Source organism: Ambystoma mexicanum, chromosome 8 (assembly GCF_040938575.1).
Source record: "Ambystoma mexicanum isolate Mex_15411 chromosome 8, UKY_AmexF1_1, whole genome shotgun sequence".
Lineage (NCBI taxonomy): Eukaryota > Metazoa > Chordata > Amphibia > Caudata > Ambystomatidae > Ambystoma > Ambystoma mexicanum.
In genome coordinates, this window is record NC_090929.1 from 1,424,818,625 (window position 1) to 1,424,833,272 (window position 14,648).

The 14,648-nt window shown below is 45.9% G+C and overlaps 1 protein-coding gene across 3 annotated transcripts in view; it reads left to right on the plus strand.

Moving 5' to 3' along the window:
• Positions 1-14,648, plus strand: part of MORN4 (MORN repeat containing 4) — a 141,156-nt gene that overhangs the window by 78,236 nt on the left and 48,272 nt on the right. For all 3 annotated transcript variants that reach the window (XR_011268720.1, XM_069611567.1, XM_069611568.1), the window contains exon 2: positions 11,831-11,915. Coding sequence is in view for 2 of the 3 variants with exons in the window: in XM_069611567.1 (XP_069467668.1) it covers positions 11,849-11,915 (67 nt within the window). In the remaining variant the exon portion in view is untranslated. The remainder of the gene's footprint in view (positions 1-11,830; positions 11,916-14,648) is intronic.

Here is a 14,648-nt window from a genome sequence, read left to right on the forward strand (position 1 = left end):
GTTTGTACTAAACTAAATCATGTAATAAACTAAATCATGTAATTAAATAAAAAGAAAACTGTTCTAGCACAGCAAATGCACCAAAAACCTCCACATTAACCAACTCCCACCACTTATTGTAGGTCAACGTCTCCAACAGTAGGATCAAGCCTGATTTGCATATGGATTTTCCCCTTCTGTAATGGCTTGGCAGGCTGAAAAACGATGGTCTGGAGGGTTGCCCAGAGCTTTGCCCGTGGTTATGATTCATTCAAAACCTTCCAGCCATCACGTTTCTGTTTTGCTAAAGTCACCTCGAGTGGGACGGGTATGCCCAGACGTGGGTCCCGAGTCTGCCGGGCCTAGAGACCCAAGCTACTCCTCACTGATGACGCCCAACAAGGCTGAAACATGTCTGGGGATGCTTGTGGTCTCATGCAGAAGGGATGTGACCTAGCAGTTCGGGCTGCACTGCTCCTTTTGGGGTAGGATCAAGCCTGATTTGCATATGGATTTTCTCCTTCTGTAATGGCTTGGCAGGCTGAAAAACGATGGTCTGGAGGGTTGCCCAGAGCTTTGCCCGTGGTTATGATTCATTCAAAACCTTCCAGCCATCACGTTTCTGTTTTGCTAAAGTCACCCCGAGTGGGACGGGTATGCCCAGACGTGGGTCCCGAGTCTGCCGGGCCTAGAGACCCAAGCTACTCCTCACTGATGACGCCCAACAAGGCTGAAACATGTCTGGGGATGCTTGTGGTCTCATGCAGAAGGGATGTGACCTAGCAGTTCGGGCTGCACTGCTCCTTTTGGGGTAGGATCAAGCCTGATTTGCATATGGATTTTCTCCTTCTGTAATGGCTTGGCAGGCTGAAAAACGATGGTCTGGAGGGTTGCCCAGAGCTTTGCCCGTGGTTATGATTCATTCAAAACCTTCCAGCCATCACGTTTCTGTTTTGCTAAAGTCACCCCGAGTGGGACGGGTATGCCCAGACGTGGGTCCCGAGTCTGCCGGGCCTAGAGACCCAAGCTACTCCTCACTGATGACGCCCAACAAGGCTGAAACATGTCTGGGGATGCTTGTGGTCTCATGTAGAAGGGATGTGACCTAGCAGTTCGGGCTGGACTGCTCCTTTTGGGGTAGGATCAAGCCTGATTTGCATATGGATTTTCCCCTTCTGTAATGGCTTGGCAGGCTGAAAAACGATGGTCTGGAGGGTTGCCCAGAGCTTTGCCCGTGGTTATGATTCATTCAAAACCTTCCAGCCATCACGTTTCTGTTTTGCTAAAGTCACCCCGAGTGGGACGGGTATGCCCAGACGTGGGTCCCGAGTCTGCCGGGCCTAGAGACCCAAGCTACTCCTCACTGATGACGCCCAACAAGGCTGACACATGTCTGGGGATGCTTGTGGTCTCATGCAGAAGGGATGTGACCTAGCAGTTCGGGCTGGACTGCTCCTTTTGGGGTAGGATCAAGCCTGATTTGCATATGGATTTTCCCCTTCTGTAATGGCTTGGCAGGCTGAAAAACGATGGTCTGGAGGGTTGCCCAGAGCTTTGCCCGTGGTTATGATTCATTCAAAACCTTCCAGCCATCACGTTTCTGTTTTGCTAACGTCTCCAACAACCTAACTTTAGTCGATCAACCCAAAGGCAAAATCATAATGCTGGGTTTCATCCTTAACTCATAAATGACACTCAACCTCTCAGCACATCTCACCACTTCCACCTCCAATGCCTCTTGCTGGCCACATTCTTCTAGGACCTGCCAGTAGCAATTGGTGCTACCATCAACTCCTTTCTCAGTAAAGTCCAATTCCCTATGCTCCATCCTAAACAAACATCCTGTCTCCATATGGACTAGGAAGTAACTGGTCGTTCCCACGAAGCTCCACACGCTATCTGTTAGGGGAGTTTTCCTAAAATCCACTGTGAGGTAAGACCTTCTAAAACTATCCCAATGGATTTTAGATCCCCAGCTCTTAGTATCAGTCTGTACTACTCATGGAACCTTGGTAGAGCGACAGAGCAGTCAGGCTTATCATAAGAGGAAGATGTGAGCGGCTAAGTACACTGAACCAAGTTAGAAATGCAATTCAAAAGCACTTGCACATAAATGTATATTAAAATATAGATTTATTATATTTACACAAGGTATGTCTTTAAATACTTTGAACTAAAACACATAAGATTACTTGTAGATACTTTAGGCCACTGTTTAGTTTGTAGTTGCTTGTGGTTACACTCGTTAACAGCGTTTGACACTAATGACAGTTCTACTGTATTATTGGTACTACCGTGCACTCGTGTAAGATGGAAGAAATACGGTAATTAATTTAGTCCAAAAAACCACATAAGATAAGGGCTTTTAGGAAGAAAAACAGTTGGTTAGTCAAATACTAGCAGAGCTTAAGCTTATAGAGGCAGTTTCTTCGCACAGCAAGTCTTTTTAAAGTGCAATTCTCAACCCTAGCTAAAAGGAAGTTTGGAGAGGCTCCGTCGAGAGGCGGCAGAATACAAAGGTTCCTGTGGATACTTTCTAGTCTCTAGTCTTTAAGGTGCAGGAAGATTAACACAACGTTGGAGACCCTGTTAAAAGATTCGCTAAAGGGACGCAACCAACAGCTTGGGTCTGAGGTAAGTGGGGGTAACCTGGACGCCTCTACATGCCCTCCAACGCTCCGGAGCACCTTCTCGGATTAAGGTTAGCAATACCTTCCTCACCACAGTACCTTAGGTTTAAAGAAATGTTTGTGGCTGGATTCTCCTCGATGTGACAGCGCTGGACCTGACCTGCGGATTCCTTGGTCTGGTGATGACAGGCAGGCCAATGGATGGGATCTCTCTGCAGCATTCTCGAGGGAGGACCTCTGGCACGGATTTGATCAGCTTCTCTGGTGAGTCTGCGGTTTAGGTGCCTTTTTTTTCCAGCCTTGTTGGGCCTCATCAGTGAGGTGAATCTGTGCCTCTTTGTATTTTTGGAAGGAACATGGGGTTGGTCACCCTAAGTTACCTGGGGACAACCAGACGTGGACTCCCTGTTCATTGTGCTCAGAGAGGCACAGCTTCACCTCCCTGTTGAGGCCCAACAAGGCTGAAACACGTGTATGGGGTTGCTGTTGGTACTCTTGTTCAGAAAGGAATTGCTGTAGCAAATGGATATTTCCCATCTGTGAAAGGCACAGTGAGCAAAAAGCAGATGGCTCCGAACTCTCAAAGTGGTTAATAACCACTGAACAGGTTATCATGTCGTGTTCTTTCGAGAGAAGGGCGCCTGCTACCTTTTTTGTATTTACAAAATATTAATCCTCAATTGCAACTTAGTTTATCATTTTATTCATTTTACAATACTAAAATGCTAGGAAAATAAATATGCACAGTGATTGGTTGCCCCATGAGCATCAACAAAGCAGAAGCTCAATGGAAAGAAACCGTTCCTTTTTATCAGTGTGCAGTTTCTTTTTGAAAGGCTTCAGAGAAATGCATCCTGTTTCAGAGGCATTTTATCTATGGCTTGCACTTGCATCCATGTCGATAAAAATCATAAGAAACGTTCTGTTTTCTGTCAAGTAACCCGACCTTTACACTGCCCTCTGCTCTAAACTGGTGTGTAAAGGTACACAGGCAAATAATAAAGCTGACGTATTTACAAGATTTTCATGTGTAAAAATGCCTGTTACGCACACCTTATCTGGAGGCCTGTGTGCAAGCCTGAGAAGCTGGTGGCCCACAGAGAGAGCTGTGCTTCATTTGCTATTTCTGGAGGTATCTATTTGAAATGGTGAGTTGTCGACCTGTCCTACTGAAAAGGACAGAGGTGGTGCTTGAAGCTCAAGACCTAGAGGCGATAGTAGGAATCTGTGGCAGAGGTCCAACAGCAAGGATGTAGTGTAACCCGTGCAAACCTGAGCAGAGAGCCAGAGAAGAAGTGGTGTAGCACACAGATCAATGAGACGCCCTAAGAATTCTTCTGACCGCAGAGAAAGTGGTATGGAAGGGATCCGAATATAAGCTCCATTCCAGGCAAACTAAGAGGTGCAAGAGATTAGGAGGGAAGTGCTTTTGTGAGACTGCTGTACATTTGAATCCCCTGTTCTTCTAGAGAAGGAGCACGAAGGAGACACACTTTTGTGCAACTTCTGCAAACGTTAATGCCATATTTCTGAAAGTTTGGTTAGTGTACCGCTGGAGAAGGGGTACGGAAGTGCTGAAGTGAAACTATTTAAAGTTTGAATGGTCTGTCCTGATACTTGTGAAGTGCACTCTGCTTGCGAAGGCTTAAAGGAAACAAGTATGCGACTGGTACTGTTGAACCTTTTAAATGCTGTCTCTGAATTATCAGGTGAAGAAACGAAAAAGAACATCACAAATATTATGGTGAAATTTCAATCTTACAACCCTTGTGAGATAAGTCCTTCCAGAGCATTTTTAGTAAAGAATCAAAACGGCATTATTGAGGCACAGAGAAACTATGCTGGATATTGTAGGAAGTGGCAGACCAGGAGTCGGACATACGTTGGACATTTCTTGGGCTTTTTATTGAAATAATGTAGCTTTCACCCTATTGAGCGGGGCTGGCATGGGCGTTAATGGCCTGCCAGCCCTCGCCAAGGCGTTCGGGCCTCGGCGAGGGCTGTAGCCCGTTACCTGCCATGTCAGCCTCCCTCCCCCCCCCCGACTCAGGTGTGAAAGCCATGTAACAGTGATGCAAATGGTTTCTTTTCTCTTTTTTTTCTTTCTCAATCGGGAGATCAGCTCAGCGCAGAGTGTGACCCAACCACCCAACGGAGAAAAGAAACAATGGCCGCTGCCATTAAACATAGAAAAGGGACCTAGACCATTTCTCTATTTTATGCTGCGGGCGGGGGCGTGATTGCACAATCTTGTCTGGGAAAGGCAGATTGGGCAGATTGTGATGGTCAATCTGTCTTTCCCGGGTGCAATATAACAAATTGCCCTATCGCTAAGGGAATGATCCCTACCTAACCAAAGTAACTATGTGTGCTCGTCTGTTGTCAAATGTCCACAGTCAAAGTCTACTTCTACCTGACCTTACCACTATAACGAATAACTAAAGATGGCCGGCATATAGATCTTCTGGCTCCTTCCCTTTCCTGGGCTTTCTGGGTGATTCCATTTGCAAACAGTTCTGGAAGTTCATACATCTCAAGAGCTTGTATTTATCCAGGTTTATAAATTATTTCATGAGCTTTTGGTACATATTCGTAAATCGGATATCCCAGAGTTTGTGGGACCCATCAATATCCTCAATGGCCTTCTGACGGTCTTTCTGGATGAAATCTTACACTTCTTCCTTTTGCGTCCTTCAGACTCTTTCCATTGGACTCTGTTACTGTTGGGTTCAGTATACCCTTGTTAACAGTGGAGCACCACAACTCCTGGGGACTCTCACCTTGCTTTCCCTGGGATTGGTACTTGTGCTTAATTCGGAGGGTTTCTCAAAGTCTTAGTAATAGATTCCAGTATTCATAAGGTGTAGTACCATCACTCCTGTCCAATGTTCACCAGTTCTACTTGGCAACATTCTTGGTACTTCACTTGGTGCATTCGCCATGACCCACAGTCAATGTTACATTACTTTTCATGTAATACATATAGTCTCTGTTGCCTCTCCTCTTTATTGACCGTGGTACCTTCACTTGACATGGGTGGATTCACGAGGCTTGCCGTTGGGGTGGATTTACTTTCTCTAGTCTGTCTCTGCTTTCTTAGTTCTAGCGCAAAACTGCACTCAGCGTCTCCTTATCTCTGCGTTCTCTATAGGTCTACTACTGATGGGAGGTTTAATTCTCCAATTTCCATGGTCATGCCACCACATAGGACGGTCTGCAGGACTCCATCCTGACAGTGGTTTTCCCACTGTTCTTTACGCCGGACCTCTGGCGTCCTTCTCTGCTGTTCCCTCCCTCGTGGGCCCTGCGGATCCACATTGCGCTGGCCCTCCAAGATGTTGCTATATCAGAGGGCTACCCCTGCATATGGCCCTTTCTTCTTGATCATGTTGTCACTGTTGCATACAAGTCTTCGTTCAAAGGGACGTTCCGTTTTGTATTTGATCCAGCATTACCTGAAGCCAATGAGAGGAAGGCACATTACTTGTTGTTTCAGGTAATACCATATAAGCATATCTTGTTGCTTGCATAGGGAATTCCATGCGGGTGGAAGAGTCCTTGTCGTCCAGAAGGGAGTCACTCCGAGTGAGGTCCCACTTGCCAAAATCCCTATGGAGGTTCTTGCCAAGCAACCAGGCTCACCTCCCTAGCCTCACAGGGGGTGGCTCCCTCCTGCCCCCCTCGGGAGAAGGGACGAATACTCTTGATTCGTCACAAGGGTTAGACAATTATCAAAGCAGAGAGTAGTGTATAGTGCACTGCATGCAGGACATTATAGTGAAGTACAACTACAAAATCATGGCATGCTGAACATTGTAGCGAAAGACAACTACCAGCACATTGAGGAACATGGAGAACTGCACGATAGATGTGAAAAGACTACTACAGAACTGGTGAAGGGACCATTACCAAAAGGCTATTACGGGTATTGACCATTTAGCACTATGACAACCTCTGATCAATAGAAAACAATCCCTAAAAGCTCAATCACCACTGGTTAGGGAATTATTTTGAAATCGTCACTTGGGGCAATAGCCACTGTCGTTCAATGGAAAATGCTAATAAAGATTGCCCACGCTTACAGCTCAGGAAGTCTTCATTCTATTAAAGACAAGGAGGCGAGCATTATGCTTTACTTTCTTTATTACTGCCATAATTAGCTTTTCAATTTAAACTTTTCAAAACTACAATATTGGTAATATTTTTCTGAACATTTTCAAAAAAGATGCAAATTTGGGTTTAAAAGTTCTCCAAATCCAGTAATGTCTTAAAGTTCTAGCTCCAAACCATGACTCCCAGGGGTTTGGAAGCCTTGACCTCTCCTCATGCACCTATCAGCATGCAGGTCAGTCCTTAAGAACCCTCAACACTAGGTCCTTTCCTCTTTCTTTTCCTTGTCCAAACTTGTCTATGAATTTCAACCGTCTTAATGCCAACTAGCAACGATCATTAAACTGTAACTGTGACTTTGAACTGTTGAAGTCTTGAACTCCCAGGATGACTGGCACTTGCGTCCACCTTAATCTCTCTGTCTCCGATCAGCCCACTTTGTGATAGTCTCCTACGAAAAATGGAAAATACAACATCAGGGCGGGTGTCAGACATAGTTGAACATTTAATACATGATGCATGAAAACAACTTTGTCAATAATCTGGGTGGGATATAATGCTCGCCTCCTTGTCTTTAATAGAATGAAGACTTCCTGAGCTGTAAGCGTGGGCAATCTTTATTCTATGATCAGACAGGAGGCTCGCATTATGCTTGTTCAAAGCTCGCCACCACTCTATTCGTTATATTGGATACAGGCTTGAAATAAAATGTCTTGAAGGTCGACTCCGAGGACCAATCGGCTGATTTCATGATATTCTGAAGGGATACTCCTGCTGAAAACGCTCTAGAAGTCATCGCACCCCTAGCAGAATGCGCGCCAAATTGGGCTAGGTCTATCCCTGCCCATTGCATCACCTCTCGCACCCATCGAGCAATTGTCGCTGCTGCTACCGCATGGTAAGGCTTTCTACGCGCTATTAGTAATTGAGTCACTCCTCGGGGCCTCAGGTGCACTGTCGCAGTTTCGTAATCTTTAATGCACTGAGCTATGCACAATTTTCTATTTGCTACAAAGTAAGGGTATGAGATCTCTCGAATCTGTCTTTGTTCGCTTAGCTATGGTGAAAGCTACTCCATCTGGGTAGAAAATCTTTCTATCAATCTCTAGAGCTTTCACGTCGGATACTCTTTGGCACGCTGTGAGACATAACAGCATTGCTAGCTTCCCTGATAGCGGAGAACAAAAAAGATGTTTGTTCTCAGGCCATGCAAGAAAAAGCTGGAAAACATCTCTGACATTCCACAAAACTGCGTATTTCGGTTCGGGGGGACCTTCTGAGCTTCATTCCTCTCAAGAGACATAGTACTGTGGGGTGTTCGCCAATGGCGGCATTCTCTACTCTGTCATGTCCTGCTGAGATTGCTGATCTAAGCACTCCTATTGTCCTGAAGGCGTTACTCAATTTCTTAGCTGAAAAATTTCAAGAGGGTATCTGTACTACAGGGGCAGGAACGGGATCCATACTATGCTCTGAGCACCAGTGGGTCCAACTCTTCCATGCTGCATTATAGCTCCTAATGGTGGAAGGCGCCCAGGAATGTCTGATGCAATCTGCAGCGAGCTGCGAAATGCCTGGCAATTCCCACTTTCTCCTGAAACCTTGCAGGCCATCAACTGCAAAGTGTTTGCTATTATTAATGGGTGTCTGTCTGGATTGGCCGAGTAGAAGGTCCTGCTGATGAGGAACTATCCTCAGAAAATTCGTAGAAAGTTCCATCGGTACTGGAAACCAGGGTTGGGATTTCCAAATTTGGGAGAATTATCACTAGCTCTGCTTGCTCCCTCCGAACCTTCGCTAACGCCCTTGTGATCATGAGGAATGGTGGGAATGCATAGTGGAGCACTCCGCTCCATGATTGGAGGAACGCATCCGTGCCACCTACATCCGGGTCTATCCTCCAGCTGAAATACTTCTGAGTCTGCGCGTTCAGTCTGGACGCAAACAGATCTATGTGGAAGGGACCCCAGAGTTCTTAAATTCGTGGGTGCAGTCTCCAGTCGCTGGAGTCCACTAGATATTGTGAATTCCAGTCTTCTACCTCGGAGAGTGCCTGGCAGATATTCTACTGTGACTGTGATCTGATTCTGAAGGCAATAATGGCAGAAGTCTTTCGCTAGTTCTGCTAGCAATTTGGACTTTGTGCCACCCAATTTGTTGATCTAACGCATTGCTGATATATTGTCCATCTTGAGCAGCACGCAGCATTTGACTTTGTCTTTCGTAAAAGCGCGGACTGCGAATGACCCTGCCAACAATTCGAGACAGTTGATGTGGAGACACAATTCCTGCTCTGACCATTTCCCTCCTGCCTCTGTGTTCGCAATGGGCTCCCCAGCCAGATCTGCTCGCAATTGAATCTATGATGAGGTCTGGGGAATCCCCGAAAATCGCTCGGCCATTCCAGGCTTCGATATTCTGGAGCCACCATTGTATCTCGGTAATGGCGTCGGGATCTAGGGTCACTATCTGGTAGCCGAGCCCTCCTTGAAGGTGCCTGATCTTTAATCCCTGTAACGCTCGATAGTGGAGGGGTCCTGGGAAAATCACTTGAATGGAAGCTTCAAGCAAGCCCACCACTCTGGCGAGGTTCTGTAATGAAACCCCTCTTTTCGCTATCACTAGCCTGTGCTCCTTCTTTATTGCTCTCACTTTGCGATGTGGAAGCTCGGGGGTTGCTTTGAGTGTATCTATGTTGAATCCTAGGAATTCTAGGGTCTGGACTGTTACCAACTGGGATTTGTCTAAGTTCACTAAGAATCCTAGAGATGCTAAGAGAAAAAAATCCACTGGATGCTCTTGGTGAGGGACTGTTTGACTGGGCCTAGCACGAGAATGTCGTCTAAGTAGATAATGATGCAAATCCCTCTCTCTCTTATGGCTGCTGCTACTGGTCTCATCAGCTTGGTGAACGCCCAGGGAGCTGATGCTAGGCCGAATGGGAGACATGTAAAATGCCACATTTCCTTGTTCCAGCAGAAGCGGAGATACCTCCGAAATTCCTGAGCTATCGGAATCGTAAGGTAAGCGTCCTTGAGATCGAGCTGAGCTAACCAGTCTCCTGTACGCAGGAGATCTCGGAGCAGATGGATACCTTCCATCTTGAAGTAATTGTACACTAGCCATTCGTTTAGACTTTTCAGATTTATGACTGGCCGTATTTTGTCCCCTCTGTGTACTAGAAACATGTTGCTGAGGAACCATGGTCCTCCATGAACATCTCGCTCTATGGCATTCTTGTCTCTCAGCTTGAGCAGTTTGCTGTGTAACAGCTTTACTACTTTGTTTGACATATGAATGGGCCAAGGTTCTGAGTTCTGAACAGGGTTTTCTACAAAATCTAAATGAAGCCCTGCTACTGCTTGCAACACCCATTCATCCCGCGATAACGCTTGCCATGCACTCTGATAGTGAAGGGTTCTCCCTCCTACTTTCATGCTTATCACCTCCTGATGCATTAGGGTAACGGTAGGATCCTCTCCCTCTACGACCTGTGGGAAATCTGGCTCTGACCGGGAAGAAGGTATCTCGTTGCTTCCCCTCCCAGTATTGGGCGCGCGGCCCTTGGGGTCTACGATGGTAATTGTACTGACGGGACGGTCGACCCCTTTGGTGTCCGGTCCCGTAAAAAACACGATTTGGGAAGATTTTCTTTATTGAGCTTTGTGCTCTCTCTAGAGCAGAATAAGTGCCCACAAACTGGTCCATCTCCTTATCGAATGTTTCGCCGGATAACAGGCCTTTGGCGTTTTCGCCTGCTTCATAGTAGGCAAGGTCACTTAGTTTACCGTCGATCTTTAGCAGAACACCTCTTCTCTCGGAGGAGAGTGCACAATTTGCATTCCCTAAGAGACACACCGCCCTTTGGGCCCAATTAGCGAGAGCGGAAGCGTCCACTGGAGTACCCTTATCTATCGCCTTCTCTGCCAGGTCCATTATTTTAGCCAATGGACCTGCAATATCGAGGACCCTGTATTGGCATCCTCGCCATGCGCGATCTATCCCTTTCCTTATGTCTTTTGTAGACTTTGTCACGAAAGTGACCATCTTGGGGTCTAGAACTACAAATATTGTAGTTTTGAAAAGTTTAATTTGAAAAGCTAATTATGGCAGTAATAAAGAAAGTAAAGCATGATGCAAGCCTCCTGTCTTGTCATAAGCTGGCCCGGTGGCAAAAGAGCTGGTGATACACGGTCAAGCAGTGTCGAGGGCTGTATGCAATCCTGGATTAATCAAATTGCCCAGTATTTGGGGCTTTTTGATACTGTTAATGAAGACATTATTATGGAGAGGACCATACGTTATAATAGCACACATGGTTAAAAAAAAAAGATTCATATGTAGTCATCAAGGTATATTATTATGAGCTTAGGTTTGAAGACTTGCTGCATATGTTTTTTTTTTTCTCCCAACCACCCTATCCCAGAACCACAGACCGGCAAGCAAATTTAGATCAAGGCCAAATGTGTTTGATCCACCCAGAGGTGTCAATGAGTCTTGGTTGTAGCCCCGGATAGAAGCTCGAGCTACAACCAAAAGGCTAGCCTGCCCCGAGTCCTCACAGTCCCGATATTAGCATAGCCCCAGCTCTTTTACAAATCTAGCAACACCCCTGGCTACACCTCCTATATTGTCACACCACCCAATGCTTCAAACTTTGAGAGATTTTGGATTATACTAAAAGTTCACGCAAGTCACAAATGAACTTCACCAATTCACAGACTGTGCTCTTGATAAATTCATATAAAGCCCAGTCTATTGTAATATAGCTATGCCGTAACTGCTCAGTACTTCGCCTAGTCCATTGTCCAGCTATAAACTTTAATAAGATTTCGAAACTCATCTTGTATCGCTCCACTTCTCCCCCTCACCCCCCACACCTACAATTTAATCCTCGCTTGTGACTTTGCAACATTCTCTGAATCCACAACTTTGATCTCTCCATTCTCTGCCTTCACCCTTTTGCAAGTAGAACTGAACCCTTTGGGATCATATGGGAAATTTTAAAAATCATTTAATACAAATTAGTAATTATGAAGTTAACTGGACGTTTGCTATTTTTACATGACCGAGTGGGTTCTTAACTTTTGAACACTTTTTTTTCTTTTCAGCTGTCCTCTGCAAGAAGGATGACCCTGATGAAAGGCTCCTTCACCTACTGTAGTGGCGAGGAGTACCATGGCGAGTGGAAAGAAGGTGAGTGCTGCCTGACTAACATGGTGGAGATTGAATATAATTGTAAAGGAAGTTAAGGTAATTGACTGGTTTATGCCTGGTTACCCGCACATTTTAAAACTATGTGCATTAGGGACGAGGTAATTAAGTCCAGACTCTGAAAATAAAGTTGAACAAGAACTTTGGTTTTGAATCTTTTTCTAGTTGTCGGGGTTATCTGTTGTCTTCTGAGTTGTCATCACTGTCGCACATACATCAGTCTGCTTCCCTTGAACCCTGCCTTCTTGCTGCAGATTCCATCACCTTACTATTGTGATGGAAAACATTCCTCTTCCCTGCCACTCTTACCTTTCCAAGAAATTGCCCATTTGCACCTCCTACCTTTTTTAGAACCCAACATTAATCTAATTTGTTTACGGAATGCTCAGCTGGATAGGAACTCTTTTTGTCTGGTTTCCCCTGTTAATTGTTTGAATGCTTATGGCCCAAAGTGCTATGTAATCCAATACATTGAAGGAAATCATGCCAACAAAACCACAGCCATAATACTTGAAGCCAGAACCGTTGCCTACTCTGGCAATTATACAATACAAGAAGATGGCTGAGTTATGTTATGATCCTTTCATGTCTCGTAACTGACCTGAAACTGTAACAAATGATGGAACAGTAATTGACTCTCCATTCTCTTCATCTGGAGCAAGAAAGTTGTGTTGACTCTATTAACGGAGCATGCTTTGTCTGGATATACACTGCCATTGAATCTAGAGCAGCCTGCACTGTGAGTACCTGTTTTCAGGTTCTGATCCAGTAGTTGGGTCCATTCTCAGGGGTCTCTGAGTATTTGGGTTTTTGAAGCCCCCCTTCTACTGTTTATTCTTAATTGTCAGGAGTGGGACTTGCTCCCTATGCAACCAGCTCTTCCTGGACTGCTGGCTCTCCACTCCTTGGCTTGAATTCTTCTTTTGGTGCCAATTGAGCTCACATATCTTCACCACTTTTGCTCTATCCAGTCAGCAGGGGGTTGAAAGGCCTCCGCAGTTTACACTGTGGCTGCTTTTTGTACTGTGACAGTCACATTTGAGAGTTCAGGAAGTGGGACGAGATGGACCCTGGGTGCTAAGGGCTGTCACTACCTACACAGCGCCAACCCTGTTAGCGGTATAAAGGGGACCCACTAGGGCCACTTTCCACCATTCCCAAACTTGTTCTCTGGGCCAGCCATGCCCCCTTAACACTTGTAAAATGACAGACAAACAAATTTGATTAGTTGGGCAATCAGCAGTACACAGGCAGGGAACACAATCGCAGCACCCAACCTGGGAGAAAAAAGAAGGGACAGAGTGCGAACCAATGGTAGAAACAGGTTGCCACTATGAGACGGGCACCTTGTTCCAAAAGTGCTGACCCCTCCCTTTTTTTAAATCCTTATACCGACAATTGGCGATACAGACACTAATGGCTACAGATGAGGAAGGGATGGGACACCCAACCCTCACCCTCTGCCACTCCAATAATCGAAAACTGGTGTCCCCACTGCTGCCCCTAGAGCCTCAATCACCAACGCAGGACAGATGTATTGAAGGGAGGTGGAGTAACCTCATTGTTTAGGCGTTTAGAGTCCAGGAACTAAAGTGGAGTGGTGAGGAGAGGGCAAAATGGGAAGCAGAGGAAGGAGGAGAGTGAAGGGGGGAAAAGTTGAAAGGGGTTTGGGGCTTGCAGTCATCCACAAGACCTCTTGAACCCTCAGGAGCACACCATCCTTGAAACTCCTTGCCTGGGAAGTCTGACTCACCCACATTCAAACAGCCATCTTTCACCTGATCTACTGACCACCTGAAATCACACAAGCCGTTTCTTTGATACCGCACACTTCATTCATCACCACCATAACTGACCCCCTTCCTCTGAGATTTCACCCTGCCTGGAACCCAAACCATCAAGAAAACAAGAGCTACTCTACTCTATTCAACACCATGGACATACAGCGACTAGTCACAGAACCAACCCAAAAAAGGTAACGCACTCCACCTGGTATTCACCACCTCTCCAGCAAATGAAGACACTGTTGCCCCTACTCCTACCATACTTCCTGTCACCACCTTCACTTTTGGCCTGGACAGACACAAAGCTGTACCCACCCAGATCCACCACACACTTCTCGCCCAACAAAGCTAACCCAATCCGACCAGATGCACTTCTCCTTCAAGAACACCCCCCCACCCCATTAGTGCACTGGAAGGAAACATCATTATTTCATTATTTGGTTTCTAGGTAGGACTCCTCTGGGAACGGCAATGCCCAGCTCAACCAATGAGACCACCAACACCCATGCCCCATTGAAACTTCAACTCTACACACATGAGCCCTCACCATTCAAGAAATCGTTGACGGCAAGCACAACATGGACTGAGTACAATCTCACCAACAAGACCTCCTATACTGACAACCCTCCATTCAGCACACAGGGTCCTCCCCACAGCCAGTACACGCTACTACACATCAACCATCGCGGAAGCATCCAACAAAAGCAGAGCAATCCACCAAGCCATGAAACGCTGCATTAGCCCCCTTCAATACCTCAATCTATACACAAATGCAACATCAACAACTTCTTCACAGACAAGATGTATGATATGATTGGTTATTTATAACGCGCTAAAATAGACATGGTAGGCAACATGTTAACCTCTCTGAACACTCCAGACAACCTTCCCATACTAGTCTGTAACAAATCATGACAAACCAAATTCCGGA